Genomic DNA, 19,233 nt, shown 5'->3' on the forward strand with positions numbered 1-19,233 from the left:
TGCTACATAAAACATCTGGCTTCTGTGTTGAGATAGAAACTAAATGGGAAATGTGAAAGTGCTCTGCTGGGTAGAAGGTAAAGTAAAATCTAACCTTAGACAAGGAGAAAAAAGGTTAAAGATCAACCGATGAGAAACATAAAATAGGAGGACAGAAAGTGTCAAGTTGCCATTTATCAATTTTGCTCTCTACCCTGAAGTGTGTCTCGGTAGCATCTTACAAGAATGGGAAGGGTGTGGGGAAGAAACAGTCCGTACTTTCATTTATTGAATGCAGCGTTCGCTGGTCACATTGCAACTCAATACAAACAGCCCAGCAGAGTAGGGCACTGACTCTTATTCTCATCAATGTAAACACAACATTAATATTGAAGATTCAAGAAAATGGGTAAAAAGTCCAGTGTCTCCTCAATCTGTGTAACAGTGAAGGTGCTTGCCTACCCTCTGAACAGGTCCCAAAGGGAGCCTGAGGCGGTCACCTCATCCCAGCCACAGTCAAGCGGGCAGGAACACAGAGGAACCCGACACGTTCGTTCATGCCGAAGGTCTCCAAACGGACGTGTGACTTCAGAATCGGGTTCGCCTGAATTATGAAAGTTCTTCTAAAGGCCTGAGAGCTTCGTACCTTTCATGTGCACTGACACAGTCCCCGCAAAGACCCTTCCCCAGGAATCAGTCATTGCCAATAGAAAATGTGACTGGTTGTAAAACAGTTGGTTTTTGAATTTCCATCTTAGCCCCTGGATTCTGGGGAGTAGGGAATTCAAGGTCATGGGCGCCTCAGTGATAATCCTGAAGAAGGACGCCCATATTTAACTATTGGCTGAAGACTCTTCCTCCTTGATGGGCCACTGCTGATTTACAGGGGTGTTGGTTGGGGCAGCTGCTTTTCCTTCAGTACCTTAAAAGATCAGATTTTCTATTTTGGATTCCCGGACCAAAACCAAACAAACAAAATCCCCCAAAACAAAAACAAATCAAAACAAAATAAGAGTGACCTTGAGGATAAGAACCAACCAACCCCTCCTCCATGTCCCGCCAGGTACAATGTCCCCACTGAGTTTTTACAAATGGTTGGTTCCAATCATTGGTTTGCTCTCCCCTTGGATACCCAGCTAGATGGCAGGGCTAAGAAGAGTTTTCTCTCAGTGAAGAGACATTTTTGCCTTTATTCCTAGGAGGGCTGACCTCCAGCACTCTGACTTCCCTTTCTTAAAAAGCAACAAAAACATCCTAAAGACCTGCTTGGTTTTGCGGCTTTGTGGTAGGAAATCCCATTGCTCCCTCTCATCCCTCCATTTCCCATTCTTTGAGATTCTATGTGGATGAACTACTTTTCCACATTCTGGAAATGCCAGGTCGTGGGGCCCAGAGGGGCTGGCTGGATCCTTGTCTCAGATCTCTGTAGTGTGGGGAGCTTTGTTGGGCCAAACAGACAAATAAAAACAAACCAAAAAAAAAAGCACTGCTCGATTTTGAGTTGGAAGGCTGGGCCCCAAACAGCAAGTGGCTCTCCCCCTGCAGAACGTCTCTCCCTAGTGGTGGCTTCTTGATGCTAGCTGTTGTTCTCGGCCGTGAGATATTTGAGGGCGGCAAAGCCATAGCGGCGGGACATGTCCTGCTGGAATTCTTCCTTGAGAGTTTTGAGACAGATGCGGTATTGCTTGTTGGACCGGAACTTTGTGATGTCGAAGCTGGGGGCGTGAGGCATGTGGATCATGTAGGCATTGGGCAGCACGGTGAATTCATATTCCTGGAAGAAGATAAGAGCAGCCTGAGCACTTGCAAGAACCTTTGGTACTGGACGATGAATCCAAGCAGATGGCCGAACGACTTAGTGAATGAATGAAGTGGGGCACGACCTCAACAAGGAGGTCAGCACCATGGACAGCAAACCATGTTGTTTCCATGACCTTGGGCAGATTGCTTGGCTTCTCTGAGCCTTAGTTTTCTCAGCGATACAGTGCAAGGAACACTACCTACCTTGAAAGATGAGTAACAATGTATGGAGAGTGCGTGCTGGGCAGAGCTCACGGGCCATGGAAGGTTCTTGATAAGCGTGAGTGCCTACCCATGTGCTTGCTCTAGAACGATGCAGACCATGAGAGATTCTCTTGCTCAACTAAATGACGTCAGTTTATGCGATTTCTCCTAGTGCTTGCTGAGATCTGACAGCCTCAACGGAGAAGTGCAAAAGAGGGGACAGAAAAGGAAGAAAGAAAAAAAAGGTTCCCCCGGATAGAAGCTCATGAAGAATAAAACTCTCACCTACACGTCTTATTACAAGTCACACCATCATGTAGCATCCTCCACATGGCAGCATACAGACAGGAACTCAGACAAAAAATAAAATGCTTCCGAATAGCCAAAACAGGTGACGTAAACTTAGGACATGTAACTCAAAGGAGAACTCAGCACACCTTCACGCAGAATCTGTGTGTGCTGATTTTGGACATAATGTCTGTTAAGCTTTGGTCATCTAGTTTCCCAGACCAGAGCAGAATAAACTCAGAAAGGGAAAATCGGGAAGGGGGAAGGTAGCTGTTATAGACGGAGGAATACTGACGGCAGCAAAAAATGAGAGTTGATGGTGGGGAAGGAGTGAAAAAAATCATGAAAAGAAAACTCAAGAACTCCCAGAGTTCAGCTGTCTGAGACATTTCAGGTGGTGACAAAGAACTCTACCAATCCCACCAGCCCCGACAGGTGTGGCTGGATTACCTGTCAGGTGTGTACTCAGGATTTCCTTAAATTGCTGGAAAGGGTAAAATTAGGTTTGGCATGTGCTATTGGCAAAGAAAGGAAAATAAGCAAGACAATTTCGAGAGTTCTGTCAAAATTGCCTAAAACAAACAAAGCTCAGGTCTCAGTGCTGGAAAATTCGCTTCATTTGAACCAGTGCACCTCACCACCCTGCTGCATGCATGGATAGTACCACCTTTCTTTTCTTTCAAGCAGAAGCTGAGGCAGACTAAACATTTCTGTCTGTGAACAGAACTGGACTCAAGTATTATTGAAAATATGGCTACGAAAGGTCAAACTTTCTGCTGTTAAATACGCACACCATTCTACCATCTTCTATCTCTATCAGTGGTTCTCAGACCTAATGTTTATGAAAATCACCTGGGACTGCTACCAACATACTGGAACTGTCAGAAAGCTCTCCAGGTGATTCTCTGGGCGGCCAGCACTGAGCATCCTTGCTTTTCCTGACTTTGGGGTGCTCTTGGTGAGAAATATTTACGCTGTGCTCCATGAGGAGGAGACTTGGAGAACAGCACACAAAAAGGGTGGGGCTGAGGGGGCCAGGTATCCCTACTAACTTAACCGGATTAGCTTTGCTTTCCTTTGTTTAAAATAGAACTGACCAACTGCAGCACGTCGGGCCCACTGCATGTTTTTATAAATGAAGCTTTCCTGGAACACAGTCACACCCATCTGTTTAGATATTGCCTATGACTGAACTATAAGACTAGAGTTGAGTAGTTGAAAATGAGACTGATAGGCTCCACAACCCACCCCCCTCCCTGCCGCAATTGACTGTCTGGTCCTTTACAGAAAAAATCTGCAGATTCCTGGTCTGCTTTAACCTATTAGAATTCTACAGGAGATTACGTTTGAAGTAGGTGCTCAGCAAGTATTAGCTGAATGAATGAAAGGGTTTCATGACTAAAGACAGCAGAAAAATGTCCAATTTTTAGTTATAGGATAGAAGAATCAGTTCCATCTTAACTGCATGCTTTTGTATCATTTACATGGAACTCCTAGAATTCTTTGTGTCGATTATGTGACTCTCGGGCTGAGAGATGAATGGTCATCACTTGCTTCTCTTCGTCACTGGATTGATTAAGGATGAGGGGGTGAAATTGTTGGTCACAAGACACCCACATTTGCCTGGGGCTTGGCCTGGAACCGAAGTCTCATCCAAGGGTAGAAGAAAGAGGAACGGTTTGGGAAGCCACAGCCTGGAGAATTAGTACTGCCATGTTCTCATTCTAGGTCCCTGAACACATCTTATCCCCTGTGAGGTCTCTGCTTTCTAATCTCCAAGGCCCCTTTCAGCTTTCAGCTTGAGGTCTCTCGTCCCCGCCCCTCACCCGCCCCTCCCCCTCCCAGGTCCATGACACTCCACGCCTCTCACCTGTGCATCCAGTTCCATGATGTGAGCCACCTTGTTCCAGCCAAAGCCCACAAACCTCCGGTCATACTCAGGGCAGTCCCGTCTCACGACAACATACGGCTCAAAATCAGCTTCCCATTCAACCCGGTAAGGCGTGGTGGCGGTCCGCCACTTGGCGAAGTTTGTGGGCGCATGGCCTTTTGTCCAGACGTGGTACCTGGGACACATGGAGAAAAGCCACTGAATGGGAAGAAGGAAGCTGAGCTTTCTAAGTCTGCTGATTTAGAGGAAGGATTATATGCTGATATAGTTCTCATTGCGGGTTGAATTGTGTCCCCGCAAAAAGATACATTCAAGACCTAACCCCCAGTGCCTGTGAATGTGATCTATTTGGAAATAGGGCCTTGAAGGTGTAATCAAGATGAGGTCACAGTGGAGTAGAGTGGGCTCTACTGCCAAGGCTGGTGTCCTTATAAGAAGAGAGAAACTGAATACAGAAACACGCAGGGTAGAGGCCATGTGAAGACAGAGGCAGAGAATGCAGTGAGACCACAGTGATGTCAGCGGACGGACAGTCATCTCATTTGCCCTCCATCTTTGGACTCTGAACCTCTTGGACTATTGTAATGTGAACTATGAGGGGAAAAAAGGGGAAGGAGCAGGGACTGCTGGATAAGGTCTGTCCCCCTGGGTGGGGAGGCAGCTTCCCTTAGCCCAGCCTGGAAGATGGACAGGACGTCAAATAGCTGGTCAGCATGGAACCCGGGGGAGCCACAGTTAACCTGCCATTAAAACAAGCCACAGCCTGAAAATGAGCCGAGGAACCTGCTGTCAGACGAGTAGACACTGGACCCTCGCTATCTGAGACGACCCGCACCAGGCAGCCTCCCGGAAAGCAGTGATGAGAGAGGTTTCCTGAGCACCCCTTATAGGATGCTGCTTAAAAGAGACTTTGTTTCGAGCAGTGGTTCTCAAACTTGAGTGTGTATCAGAATCACTCAGACGACTATTTTCTAACAGTCCGTTTTCTGATCCAGTAGATCTGGGGTGGGGCTTGAGACTGCATTTCTAACCCGTCCCCAGAGAATGCTGATGCCACTGGCTCAGGGAACACACTCTGAGAACCACTGCTCTCGAGGACTGGTGGGGGTGGGGGTGGTTTCCCATCCCAGGGGCTGTGGGACGCAGGCTTCAGCTGCTAGGAGGCTTAAGAGTTCATCATTTGGAGAGGAGGTGACAAAAGCAATTTCTCAGAGGGAAGTTCTGTAATTTAGCACGCGGCACGGTGGCTTGCAAGCTGTTGGCCAGTGCAGCAACCATGGACCCAGCAGGACAAACCCCAGCTCTTGTGGGAGACACAGACTAAGGTTTGTTCTTGGAGTCTCAGTTTTGCCTGCAGCTTCAAACACTCAGTGATGAGAACATTCTGGACTTGAGCAGTGGTCCGATGGCGTTTAGGTTAAGAGCAGAGGCTCTGCAAATTCGTCAGACCCAGGCTGGATCCAGGCTCTGCCACGTACTGGCTGTGTGTCCTTTAGGCAAGTTACTTAGTCTCTCAGAGCCTCAGTTTCTTTGTCTGTAAAATGGGGATAACAGTACCTGCCTGATGGATTTGTTAAGAGGATGAAATGAGCTGGTCACAGTGCCCACTACATGGTAAGCACTCAATCAATGGTAGTTGTTATTATTTCTTTCTGAAAATAAAGAAGGCTTGCTTTAGGGGGATAATAACTCTTTCAGGCCACTTTCTAAAATTCTGGACAGAGGAAGAAGGCTGGAGTTTGAGTCCTGGCTCCACCAGGCGTCCCTCCACTCCTCCGTTTAGTGATCTCTATAAAATGTGAAAAAGGATCATCTCTGATTTGTTGCATGAATAACCTGTCTCATAAAGTTATTGTCACAAAATAAAGTTTGAGAAAACCTTCTAGAAACTTCCAGTAACTCGACAGTGGTATGAAAACCTGTTGCTCTTACAATCTTTTCAATAAAATTCAAACTGCCTACAAATGTATGTTTTCTTTTCAGCTCCAAGGAAGTGTTGGCCATGGGTACGTTGTTCAAAATGGAGGCTTGTCTTTAAAATAGGAGCAGAAGGACGCAGCGGCTCTGTCTTCAGACTGCTCTGCCAAGAGACCCAGCAGGATTCCTATTTGTCCCCGGGGTACCACCCTTAATGCCGCAGCCTGTCCCTGGGGGACGGAACCCACTTGCACCTGTGCAGTCGTACAGACTCCCTGGGCATGTTGGTAGGGGGGAGGGTAGGTCCCCTGAGATGTTCCTGCAGGACTTAGGGGCCTAGGAGACCAGGAAGGTAGGGCTTTGTCTGAAACTATCACTTGGGCAACAGGAAAGTCAGCTGCCACATGTGCTATGTCCAATCTTGGAGTCATTTTGGTGACTTTAGTTAATGGAGTTACTGAGAACCTTGGAGAACAGACCACTCACAAAACCACACACACACACGCAGAAAAACAAAAGACAAAAAAGAAAAAGGGAAGCAACAGCCATGGTGCTAACAGGATGAAACCCACTGACCAGATGAATGAATGAACAAGCAAACGAAAGACAGAATCCGGAGCCAGCAGACAGGAGCAGGAGCCTAAACTGAGTCAAGTATGTACAGAATAAGCTGACTTTCCCACTCAACATTCCTATCCTTCCATCTGGACGCCTAAGGCCTATCACCCATGTTCAAAACAAAGTACATGCATGTGGGAAGAGAAAACAGTCTAAGGATACAGTATGGGGCCAGGGATCCTTTTGGGGGCCTTAAAATTGTCTAACGCTAAGCAACAAACTTTGGGGCCAATAGCATAGGAACCTGGGTTTCCCAGAAGCGAGCAGGCCTTCAGGCACCCCCAGGAGGCAGCGACTCACCTGAATGTGAAGAGCGTCCCCATGTCCAGCATGGACAGCAGCTCTGCTTTCGACTTGGGGAAAGACAGCCGGTAGCGCAGCGTCTCAAATGCAGGGATGATCATTGCTTTCTTGGTGTTGGCGAGGTCGAGCTGGATGACAGACTTCCTGAAAAGAAAGGGCAGGTGGAGACCGGGTCCCTGTGAGGCCAGGCAAAGGCCTTGCCCACACGAGGGCAGGGAGGTGGAGGAGAGAAAGCCCAAACCAGCCTCTCAGTGTAGAGATGGGGAAACTGAGGCCCAGGGAGGCCAAGCAGCTTGCCCAATACCACTCTGGAGTCCAGAGTAGAACTGCTGTCTCTGAGCCAGAAAGTGGAGTCTTCCTGGGGAGTGAACAGAGGGCAGGCTAGATGGGAGGGGTCCCTCCCTTTTGTAGTGCATGCCCCTGTCCAAGCCAAGTATGGTAGGCAGGTCTCCAAGGAATCACAGGGATTGGAGCCCAGCCTGCTGGGTCCACTGGGCTGGCCACACACTCCTACTGCACCACTGGCCACATGGGGACAGCTGGACACACAGTTGACAAGAGAATCACTAACTGGGGCATTTCTGGGTCCCATCTCTGTGACTCCTCAACCTCTTGAATGCTCATCCTCCAGACCGTGAGCCTTTAAACGAGCCACACCCACCCCATGGAACCAGTACAAGAGTACTGGTGTCCCATGTACTGGTGGAAAGTTCTCCAAGTTCTCCTTCACTTCGACCTTTGAGCCTGGCCTGCTCTACTCCTGGGAGACCCAGTCCCTTCCCCTCTGGATTTGTCTGCCAATTCCCAACTCTGTGGCCATCACTTGGATAGGGAGAAAGGTCCCTCTCCAGAGGGCCACAGAGCAGGAGGCTTGTAAACAACACAGACAGAACTTGAATCCTGGCTCTGTCGCTTTGTAAGTCTTGCCATAATTTAGCTTCTCACTACGTCAGGTTTCTCCTCCCTGAAACAGGGCACTGCATCTGCCTCCTGGAGCTCCTGGGAAACTGAACAAGGCAACATGCATCCTGGCTGGCACACATGGCACGTGGCAGACTCATGGCCACAGATGGTCACTACTGTGCTGCAGTGCTGTCATCATGCCCTGGCTCGACCTTGCCCGATCTCTTTTGGCCATGACCTTGGTACTTCCTTCTGCCTTCCTGCTCAGACCACTGATGAAGAGCAGCATGGGCTTCTGCTGTACTCTCTGAAGTAGAGAAAGCTGTCTACTCTGGGTTAATGCAAGGCATTGGAAGCCATTTTGCAAACTACTGGAAGCAGCAGCGCTCCGTAACAATACACCTGTACTGTGAAAGTACCTTGACGCAACAGACTTCCACCCTGTGCGAGCCCAGGCCAGTGTGGGGCAAGAGCAGAGCGCCCGGTCAAGAAGGACGTCAGCAGGTTTGGTATCAGTGAATGAAGACAGGGGCCCTGGACCCAGTCAGAACAAGGAAACCACCCGTGGGTCAGGGGTTGCACCAGTTCCCAGTGGAGAGGGGATAGTTACGAGATGGACTGCATGTTGAGGTTAGAATCCTCTGATTATCATTCATAGGTCACTCTTTACAATTATGTTTAAGTTAACGATATACCAAATGACACATGGCCCTCGTGTCATTATTTCAGGGGAGAGTCATAAAGGATAGACACCAAGATAGAATCGGGGTGTGCTATACTCGGCCGGTTGGAGGGCCAGAGAGTTCTGGCTCGCACGCTTTCCCCATTTGTCTCTCTGATAAATGACTTCACCATTTTCAGACATCCAAGAGGCCCTCATCTACGGCCAGGCATTCTTTTTCACATAATCCTTCACTCAACATAGGCAGAGTTGGGGATTGTCACTTTTGCCCCAGGGAAGGTGTGTACCTCATCTATTGATTCTGGGTGTTGGGGACAGAACACATGTATCTAAAGAATATTCCTGGACCAAGATGACCAAGCCCGAAGAGTAGGGAGGGAAGGTGTCCCGGCACTGATGGGTGGCTGCTATTCATTCAACACTCGCTGAGCACCTACTATGTGCTGGGCACCGTGCTAGGCACGTGGAAACACTGAGTGAGCAAAACAGCCAAAGTCTTTTCCCGCCCGGTACTTACATTCTTATCTTAAATGTGTCAGGATGTTAAAAGCCTACGATTGCATATGCAGCTAATTAAAGACATGAATGCTATGGAAATAGAGTGGGAGGTTAGGAGGGCTGAATTATAAAGGGAATAGGCAAGTGTCTACACACATGCACAACAGAGATGTAGCAACGTGGAAGTCTCTATCTATAAAAGCCTCAAATAACTATCACAATCACGGTTATTATAGTAGCTCCTTCTTCGAGTGCCCTGCTCAAAGATAAGACCCCTTCTCATGGCCCCTGTACATAGGGGCAGCTCCCAGAGTGATGCAGTCCCCCGGGAAGCCTAGGGCAGGGCAGACTGTTCAGGAGAAGAGAGCTGACTCCCGCTGAACAAATCCATTTCTCACTCTCGGAAATTTGGACGAAGAAGCAGAGACTGGAAACCACGGGGCTGACCTGCAGTAATACGGGCCAGCACTCCAGAGCCTTCTGCAATTCTGCTGCAAAGGGGTCCAGAGCTGCGTGGGTTAATTAAGGTCTCAAGTGTTGGTTTTACAAATCCTACGTTGATCTTAAAAGATTTACCAGTCAACCATTTTTTGTTCTGTTTTCCTTGGATTCCGTTTTATTTTAATTAAGCTGCCTACTGTTGGTTTCTGTTGCTTGCAACCAAACAATCCTGAATGACAGTGCGAGGCCCAGAGTAAATTAGACCCGGTAAGCAGCATGCCTTATGTGGAGTCCTAGAAAGCCTCATCTGCCTTCTTCACAGACAGCATCAGACTCTGGAGTGCTTTCTGCAAATTCCCTTTAATCTCACTGGAACACAAACTGCCAGGAAGATGGATTTGTCACTAGATAGGTCCATTTCAGACTCAGTTGAAGGAGGTTTCGATATTGATGTCCTGAACACGTCTCATTATAAAGTTGTTTCAGCAATAAAGTGGATTCGGGGACCAGCCTCTGAGCACATCTGCTCATTGAGATGGTAATGGCAGCCCGGGCCCTTCTGACTCTTAGTACACCCCACCCTGGCTGGGGCTGACCACCTAGGGTTGCATAATTAGCTGCCACCATTGATCTGGAAAGCGAGTCCTGCAGGCAATGGCGTGTTTCAAACGCAGAATCTTCTGGGAACAGAGGGACAGTCTGTAGTCTGGTGAGGTGAGAAGGTTGGACTAGGAGCCAGCCCTGACAAGCTGAGTGACTTTGGGTCACTTCATTCACCCCTCTCAGACTGCTACATCTAGATGATTAAAACGGAAAGATTTTGGAAGGCAGTCGGGCATAGTAGCAATCAGACTAACCTGGTTTCTATCTCTGGCTCCACCACGCCTCCTGGGCAAGTCTCTTTAACCGCACTGAGTCTCAGAGTTCACGCTCTTGTTAAACATTGTGACGATGAAAAGCGCCAGAGCATGTGGAAGTGCTTGGGGCCACGCCTGGCGCACAGTGAGTGCTGAGGACATGATGGTCACTACCTACGATGGCTAATGGTATGTGTCACCTTGGCTAGGTTATGATGCGCAGCTGTTTGGTCAAACACTTGCCTAGGTGTTGCTGTGAGCTGTTTTGTGGATGTCATTAACATTTACAATCATTTGACTTTAAATTATGGCCCTTAGCTGCCATCACGCGAGTGGGCCTCATCCAATCAGTTGAAGGCCTTAAGAGCAAACACTGAGCTTTCCTGGAGAAGGCGGCATTCTGGCTCAAGACTGTAACACTGAACTTCCAGCCTGCTGGCCTCTCCTATGGATTTCTAACTTGCCAATCCCCACAATTCCTTACAATAACCATCCATCCATCCATCCATCCATCCGATTGTTTCTGTTTCTTTGAAGAATCCCGAATGATACATTATCTTTGCTTCTTGTCCAAGAATCCGTCAGAAATATTTACAACCTACCACAGCATTTTTGGACTGAATAGCTCTTAAAAGAAACTCTAGGTATCTACTGAAGTAATGCAGACCCCTGCTGCTGTGATGGAAGGTACAGCGAACACAAGTGACTTGGAACCAGCCAACACTGGGTTCGAATCTTGCCTGTCACTTTCTCTTATGACCTTGGGCACGATGCTCAAATTCTCCTGGCCACAGGTTCCCTATCCGTAACATGGAGATGATAACGTGGATCTCTTGTCAATCAGGGTTGCTGTCAGGATGAAATGAGAATTGCCCTAGAGCCTGACAACAGCGTCTGACTTAGAATGACGATGACCAGATGAGCCCCCTCCCTCTTTCCTGGGTCAGTTTCCTGGTGGGCCTGTTGCAAGAGGAAGAGAGGGAGCAGAGGACTCAGAAAAGGCAACAGATTGCTCTAACAGGACAGATTTTTGGCTTGCCAGCCTGCTTGTCTATGGAAACAGTTTATTAGATCGTAGGCTCCAGCCAGCTCTCCGAGTCTTTCCTCGTGTCAATCACAGTTCCAGTGTCCCTGACAGAGCAAATTCACTGCATCCCGTCTGTGGAGCTGACCAGGGGAAAAACTGTCAGCTGGGCAGTGTCTATGTTTGAAATCCCCCGGTCTCCTCTCCTCCTTTGGCCTCTCCTTTCCACTTGCCCAAGTGTGGAAATAGTTCATCGCCTGTTTGGTTCCCCCTCGGGAAAGCTGGTAAGTCAGTACCTGGCTTTCCCTGCCAGCCGAGGGGGTGGAGGTGGCAGAGCCTGGGGGCTCTCATGAGGCTCAGTGTTAAGTCAAAGAAACAGCATGAAAGGGTGGACTGTTAGGTAAATGCGCTTCCTGGCGCTTGAAATTACCCAGCTGGTCCTGGCAGTTGATCCTGTGCACACACACTAATTGTGTAACACACATACAGACACCCTTCCTCCCTCCATCTCTCTTTTAACCCCATCCTTTGCCCCAGAGGCAGGTTTCTATCACCAAGAAAACAGCCCAAGTGTTTGAAGAGATTATGGGAGATTGTGAAGAGATCATGGGAAAGGATCTCAGAGAAACAAGAAACAAGGACATACTGCGTAGCTCTGACGAGTTCACCTCACCAGTGGGGAGGGCGACGGCCAGGCTGCGGAGGTTCACACCTGGCTAATTACTTAACCTCTTTGTTCCCGTTTCCGTATCTGTAAAGACGGGGATGGCGATAGCGGCACTCATCTCAGAGGGTGTTTGTGAGCATCAGATGATGTAAAGGAAAGTGAGACAGCAGAGCTGAGTTTCAGCAGGAAGAAGAGGTGTTGGAATCATTTCCTGTTTGGGTCTGTCTATACTGGGAGGTATAGCCAACGCAGATGGCTGTGGGGCTCGGCCAGTGCTGGAAGGGCCGGTGTGGGCTTGTGGAGAGGCAGGCAGGCTGGTCGAGGCAGTGGCCACAACGCTTCAGGTTGGGGAGACGAAAGGGCAGTGAAGGGCGGGGACGCGAGACCTGGGAAGCTGTGCCAGCATCTTTACGCGCTTCGACTCCAGCCGTGCGGCTGCCACGAGGGTCTCCACGTGGCCCGGTACTCGGAGGTTTCAGGAAAAGCCCACTAAAGTGCTTTTCAACACATTTGAGGGCTGGCTGTCTCTCAGGGGATGCCCGTTTGAAGGGAGGCTGAATAGTGAGAAAAAGAACATAATCTTTGAAATCGGATGATGTAGAACCTCTCTTAACTCCACCGCGTCACTAATTGTGTAATCATGGGTAATTTTCTGAATTCTCTTTTGTTTCCTTATCTTGATAATAATAAATACTTCATAGATTTGGTGATTAAGAGAAGCAAGATAAGATATTCATTGATTAATGAATATTTATGAAGCCAGGCATAGCTATTGGGTACAGAGCTGAATGAATAGATATAACCGCTGTCTTTACAGAGCTCAGTGCAGGGAGGTGCGGAGGGAGGGAGACGGGCAGGACTCGGGTATAGTCATGGAGAATTTCCCACCACCGAGCTGTGTTCTGACTAAGAAGCAGTGGTTAGCCAGGTCAGGAGAGGGGGTTCTAGGTATTTGGAAAGCTCTGAAAAGAAGAAAGCATATAGGGTTTGGGGAAACTGAATTTCTTTGAGCATGCCTGGTACATTGTAAGAAATGGTCATAAAAGTGCTTCCATGTATTCAATATTCACTGTGCTAAGTGCTCTGTATATGTTCCTTCTTTAATCATTGCAACCTACGATATAGGTACTGGCCTTCCCCGTTTACCAAGGAAGACATTCAAAGCCTGAGAACTTCAGTAACTTGTCTTATAACCGTTAGTAGTTATCACCATTATCATCATTGCATTCATTAAGGCTGTGCCAGCTTAGAAATAAGCTGGAAAGATAAAAAATCATAGGGTCTAATTGAGCCCAATCTGTTATGCTGGTGACTTTACAGTTGGAGCCAGAGGCTTTTTGGAGTTTGTGGAGACGGTGGGGATGGCAGAGTGGCAGGGGAAGCTGCTGCCTGCACGCTATACGTCTTCATTGGCAATCTCGTCCCCATGGCACATACCACCTCGGAGCAGCTAAGTGGGGCAGAGGCCAGAACACCAGCAGTGTTTGGAGATGTGGAGACACGTGCACCAGCCTATTGGCTTACTGAGTCTCCTACACTAGCCATTTCCTTTTGTTACCCGTCCCCCTGTTGCTTCTCAAACTACTAGAGTCTGCCGTTAACTCCCTGGATCTAGCCAAGGTCAGTGACGTCCCCCTCATTGTCAAATCGAACAGAATTTTCTCTCCATTGTCATCTTTCTTGACGCCTCTTTCTATGTGGTGCTAAAGACTACTTCCTCTGTCCTTAGCTTGAGAACACCACCCCACAATTCTGGGGAGCATCTCCCCACTCTCTCTGGCTTAGATCAGGGTAGCTGCTTTGTGCATCAGCCCTCTGGATGCTGGTTACCATTCGGGTACCTCTTGTTGTCTCTACCCCTGGGGCAGGCATAGGGGACCCTCACGCTGTGCCCATGTGAGCTTCTGCTCCTGTAACAGAATTGGCTGAGTCGATTTCTCTGTGGAGGTGCCATGAATGGCTAGGCTGATGCTGACAAGTGACAAACTGCTGGGAACCATGGTGCTGACGGCCCTGGGGCTGCTGTCAGGACTCCAGGAGAGAACGAGACTTGTTGCCTCTGAGAGTCTTGGATTTCCACATTCCGGCCACAGCATCAAATGTCAGGGAGCTCATTGTTTAATCAAACCCAAGTTGTAAGGAATCCAAGCTTCTCTCGTCCAAGTTCCCAGGGACTTATATGAAAGTTATATTCAAGGGGGATGGGAGGAGGGAAAGACACTTGTGCTGGAGTGTCCATCTGTCCCAGAAATGGCAGAGCAGTGTCACTCTTTGCTTAAGGCTTTGTGAACAGCCAATGAGCAGCCTGCCGCCCTGTGTCTCCCTTGACCACCTGTGCTGGCCTGGATGCGTCCCCTTTGATGACGGGCCTTCTTTAGGATGCGTACATCCCAGGCTATTTATGTCACTGGGGATGGCGGGTAGTGATAACATGCAGTTTGCCTGTGTAGGTACCTGTCAGCTCTCCTAGGCTTGAGGTGAGGGAGAAGCCTCCTTCATGGCTTTGTTTCTAAGTCTGGTCCACTGCCAGGCACACAGGCGGTGTTCAATAAATACACAGGGAATGAAGGACTCAATCTGTCATTGTCATCTGTGGCAGAGGGGATGGTACTGTGAAGAGGGCCTCCTGGAAATGAGAGCTGGGTTGAAATTGTAGTTCTGCCACTTAAATACATAGGGCCTTTGGGAAAATTGAGCTGCATTTTAATCTTCTCACTTGTGTAATGGGAACGAAAGCACTTATTGTTGACTAGGTTGTCATAAAAAGGTAAGGTTTGTCAAACGCCTAGCATAGTGCCTGGTACACAGAGGGCACCTGTAAACGTCTCTTCCGTCCTGGGTCCTTCATGGACTGCCTGTGCGGAGAGGTGGGCACAGCTGGGTGGTCCCTGTGTGAAGAGAAAGCTGAGGCCCGGGCCTGAGATTCACCCGTACTTTTCGGATTTCAGCTTTTTCCTGGAACTGGCATGTGGGCCTGGTGCAAACTGAACCAGGGAGGGAGCTGACATGGTGAGCAGCAGCGGGACGAATGTGGCCACAGGTTCAATCAAACAGTGAGGGGCAGGGAAGGGCATTCCTGTGTGCATGTGTGTGTGTGTGTGTGTGTGAGTGCACACGTGTGTGCGTGACTCAGGGAAACTATGAGAAACCCTGTTGTCGTCAGCTGCCCCCTCACCCACCCCTTTAAATTACCTTGATTCCACAGTACTAGATGCAAGCGTGGCTTTCAACCACAGCAATGGGAAATCACCTGAATAACACCTCTGGGGACTCAGCCACTCACCTCAGGGTGGGGAGGGAGGAAGGAGCAGAGTTATGCTGGGCTCATTAACTGCTCCGGTAATGGTGGAGGCCCATCCCACCCTTCTTCACACCCCTGAACTGGAGGCCGGGTAATAGGGTTTGCTTGGATTCTATTACAGCTGCCTGGAAAATGAGCTCCTGACAGACAGGCTTCCCGGAGGTGTGTGAGGACAAAAGCCAGGACTTGCAAATGAGGGAGATAAGGCTGCCCACAGAGTATATAGGAAAACGCAGGCATTATGGGAGAGGCCAGAGCCGGCAGAGTCAGCTGGAGAGTCCAGCAAGAGGTGAGCCTAAACTGACGGCATTAACATACCCAGCAGGAGAACCTGTCCCTCAGGGAGGGGCAGGAAAGGAACAGGAGCTAGGAATGAGCTTTGGGGGTACATGCAAACACACACACAAAAACCAGCTCCAGTTTATGGTGCCACGCTCTGTGCTAGCGACTCTGTGTTCACTATCTTATGTAATTCTCAACCTCCTGAGTCACCCCTGTGTCATGGCCCCCTTGCCCAATGTTTACTGTTAGCCACCATGGCTAGGCATCGGGAGCGCTTTCTCTGGGCTGGCACTGCACTGTGGCACATGCTGGCTGTGGGTCACGGGAGGGGTGGGCACAGCTCTGAAGTCAAGAGGACGGCCCTGGGGCGGACTGTCCGGATGTGGGTCCTACCTGGACACCACCACCAGCATGTGCTCTCCAGCAGGTTGCATCTTTGTGCCACAGGGTCTGCACCTGGGCTGTCAGGTTTGGGGAGGAATAAAGGAAATATCTCATGGAAAGGTTAAGACAGTTCTCCAGTGCACAGAATGCAGTTGATAAACGTCACCTGTGCTGACGATCATGGCCATCATGACGATGATGGAGACGGGCCCCACAGGCAACTGGGTCAATAAACAGAATAAACACAGACCGCCTCTGGATAAGCGTAGGAAAAGCTCGTCCACTCGGTAATGCTGTGCTTAGGGGCATGTTAGTTAAGCTAAATGTCCTCACCTGTACCATGAATGGTGCTGTTCAATGACAAACTACACGGGCATGTGCTTGTAACAGCCTGGCACATAGTAAGTGCTCAATAAACATTAAATGCTAGATGCAGAATTAAAATGATGAATTAACCTACGGAAATGCCACCTGGTAATGTTTCTTGGGAGGCAGCCAGCGGGCCTTGCTCAGTGCCACCTCTACTGGCCTTGTCTGAATGCCTCACTCATTCAACAAGTGTTTATAGAGCAGCCATTATGTGCCAGGGGAAATGTGATGGGGGAGGGCGGTTAGACGTCATCCAGGAGAGAAGCGAACAAAACGGAAATGTGTCACTCCTGTGCTCTCTCAGAATGTAGTCTCCGCCCAGGGTGGCACGTTAGTCCCCTGGAAAGCAAGGACAATATCTGCAAAGCACAGCAGAGACGTTTTAAGCTTTAGGCATTGAACAAAGATGAGGATTCTGCAGGGTTGGTGAAAGAGGTGAGAAATCTGCCCCGTCGGACGGATGTGGAAGTCCCAGCTGAGGGGAGCAGTTTAGGCTCCCCACTTTTGATCCCTCTGCCATGCTGGAACATTCCTCAAACAAACCACGATACTTCATGCCTTGACACCTGTTAATACTTCAAGCCTGAACTCAACTACCACCTCTTCCGAGCCTGCCCTGCCCATTCACACTGGGTTACCTGCTTATGAGTCTGAGCTCCTGGATCTTTTCTCTCTGTATCTGTACTGCTGACAAAAACAGCCCCAGCAGCCCCTCTGGGGGGGGGGCGCCCCCTAAATGTAAACCCCAAGAGGGCAGGAATCGGGCCTGCTCTGCTCACTGTGACAGCCCCAGCACCTAGGACAGCGCCTGGCCACAGCAGACATGCAATGTACATTCGTGCTATAAGGAATGTTCCAGGCATGGTGGTCGGTGCTTTCTGAATATGACTGCATTTAATCTTCCCAGAACCTTAAGAAGGAAGAAATAATATGAAAAAAGTGAGAGGAGTGAAGTGCCCTTCCCAAGGTCGAGTAAGTGCTGAGTAGAGTACTCAGCATTGAAATGCAGATCTGAAGGACTCCAGGGACAGCACTGTCACAAAGCAGCACACTGCCTGGCACACAGTAGGTCCTCACAAAGTATTTTTTTTTGAATGCATGAATATGAGTATACAGTTTCTCACTGTATAAGAAAGAAAATCGAGAAGGTTAAACAAAGTGACCCAGGCTGTACTCGAGGTGGCAGGGTCTGCAACGGTAGGGGGTGGGGGTGGGGGCCTGGCAAAGAAGTTCAATCCTGAGTGCTGGGAATAGGTCAAAGGACAGAAAACTCACTTCTGCTGAGTACCTACTATACCCCGCAAGAGGCTATTAGCCGCTTTAATAATTGAGGAGACAGAGGGTTGGGGGACTAAGTACGCTCCCCAAGTCACATACTTGATATGTACGCCAGAATCTGAATTCAAAAGCAGGTCTGCCATGCCCTGCTGAATTTCACTTGACATTTCTGAAATCAAGAGTGAAAGCTGCACACCTCCAAGCTCGTTCTTTAAAAGAAAAGGTGAAGGGGTGGAAGAGAGATTTTCGTGAAACTCTGTAGCTATGCCCATGCATATAACGGATTTCATTATTTTCCAATTGATCTGTTTGCTTTTGCTGTGATATTACCCGGTTGCTAAGCAGCTGCTCAGGGAGCTATGATGCTGAACTTTTTTGGTACCCAAGCAGGCCCCCAAAAGGGTGATATGAGTAAGTGTTTGGGGGTCCAATGAGAGAATGCCAGTCGGCCTGCTCTGGCATCCTGGGGTCTCATAGTGATCTGGCCCCTTCCATAAGGGAGCAGGTTGCTGCGGAAGGCAGGCCATCTTCCTCCTCTGACACTTACAGTTAACTGCTCTGGGGCCTCACTTTGGTCACCTGTAATAGCACGTAACCTCACACACAAGTGTGAGGACTACAGGTAATACATACAAAGCAGCTGGAAGAGTTGCTGGCACGTGATAAAGATTCAATAAATTATAACTATCCTCATTTTAAATAATAATGGTTTAACAGTACTCAGGTATTATATTTTGTTGGACATCTATGCTAAAGAAGTCAGTCTCCAGGAGGGTCCACTGGCCTTTTGGGGTCCACGACCACGTCAGTAAACAGTACCCTTAAACACATCACGAACCAATGCAATAACGCTGGTCACGAAGCACATCTACTTTTAGTGTTTGGACCAGAAACAAATCTATCCCACCCACTGGAAAAAATTTTCCCTTAAGCCCATGGCAAGTCAATATGCTTAGCTTCATATGAAAAGGACAGTGCATGCTTATGTGGGCTTCTGACAGAATCATATCCCCTACCAGTTCTCAAAATTCCAGTGCCTAGGAATTACCTAGGTCAGAGGTCACAAACTAGTGGTCTGGAGTGGGGTGGGTGGTGCCGCTCAGTCCAAGGAGATGTTGGTCTGGTTTAACAGTGTTCGGTTTTGGTTTTTTTTTTAATTAGTTGCCAACATTAAAAATTAAAACATATGAAAATCTAGATTTCTAGCTCCTCTTGGAAAATATGAAGACCTCAGCCCTGCCCTCCACTCCCTCCAGAGCAGTAATTCCACAATTGAAATGGAGAGACGCCAGCTGCCTGAGACGGGCGCTGTAGTCTCCCTAGTGTATGACACTCAGCATTCTTGGCTCTTTTACACCAAGGTCCAGGCCCCTGTGGGCATGTGAGTTTGTGACTCCTCATAAAAGTCCATTCATTCATTTTTACAATGAGGACACAGGCTGAAAACAAGAGAATTGCTGGAAGTCACACAGTTTGCTACAGCACAGAATCCTTGCTCCAGCTCACAAACTGCAGCAAGGATTCCAGGGTCTCAGCCAGTGCCCTGC

At 48.8% G+C, this 19,233-nt stretch overlaps 1 protein-coding gene across 5 annotated transcripts in view; it reads right to left on the reverse strand.

Moving 5' to 3' along the window:
- Window positions 1–237: 237 nt before the first annotated feature.
- Window positions 238–19,233, reverse strand: part of LARGE1 (LARGE xylosyl- and glucuronyltransferase 1) — a 486,966-nt gene continuing 467,970 nt past the window's right edge. For all 5 annotated transcript variants that reach the window (XM_019728420.2, XM_019728419.2, XM_074326275.1 and 2 more), the window contains 3 exons: window positions 6,998–7,144; window positions 4,142–4,337; window positions 238–1,753 (listed from right to left, as the gene is read on the reverse strand). In XM_019728420.2, coding sequence (XP_019583979.1) covers window positions 1,556–1,753; window positions 4,142–4,337; window positions 6,998–7,144 — 541 coding nt within the window. In that variant the 3' untranslated portion in view covers window positions 238–1,555. The remainder of the gene's footprint in view (window positions 1,754–4,141; window positions 4,338–6,997; window positions 7,145–19,233) is intronic.

The sequence above is a fragment of the Rhinolophus sinicus genome, linkage group LG02 (genome assembly GCF_036562045.2).
Source record: "Rhinolophus sinicus isolate RSC01 linkage group LG02, ASM3656204v1, whole genome shotgun sequence".
Taxonomy (NCBI): Eukaryota; Metazoa; Chordata; class Mammalia; order Chiroptera; family Rhinolophidae; genus Rhinolophus; species Rhinolophus sinicus.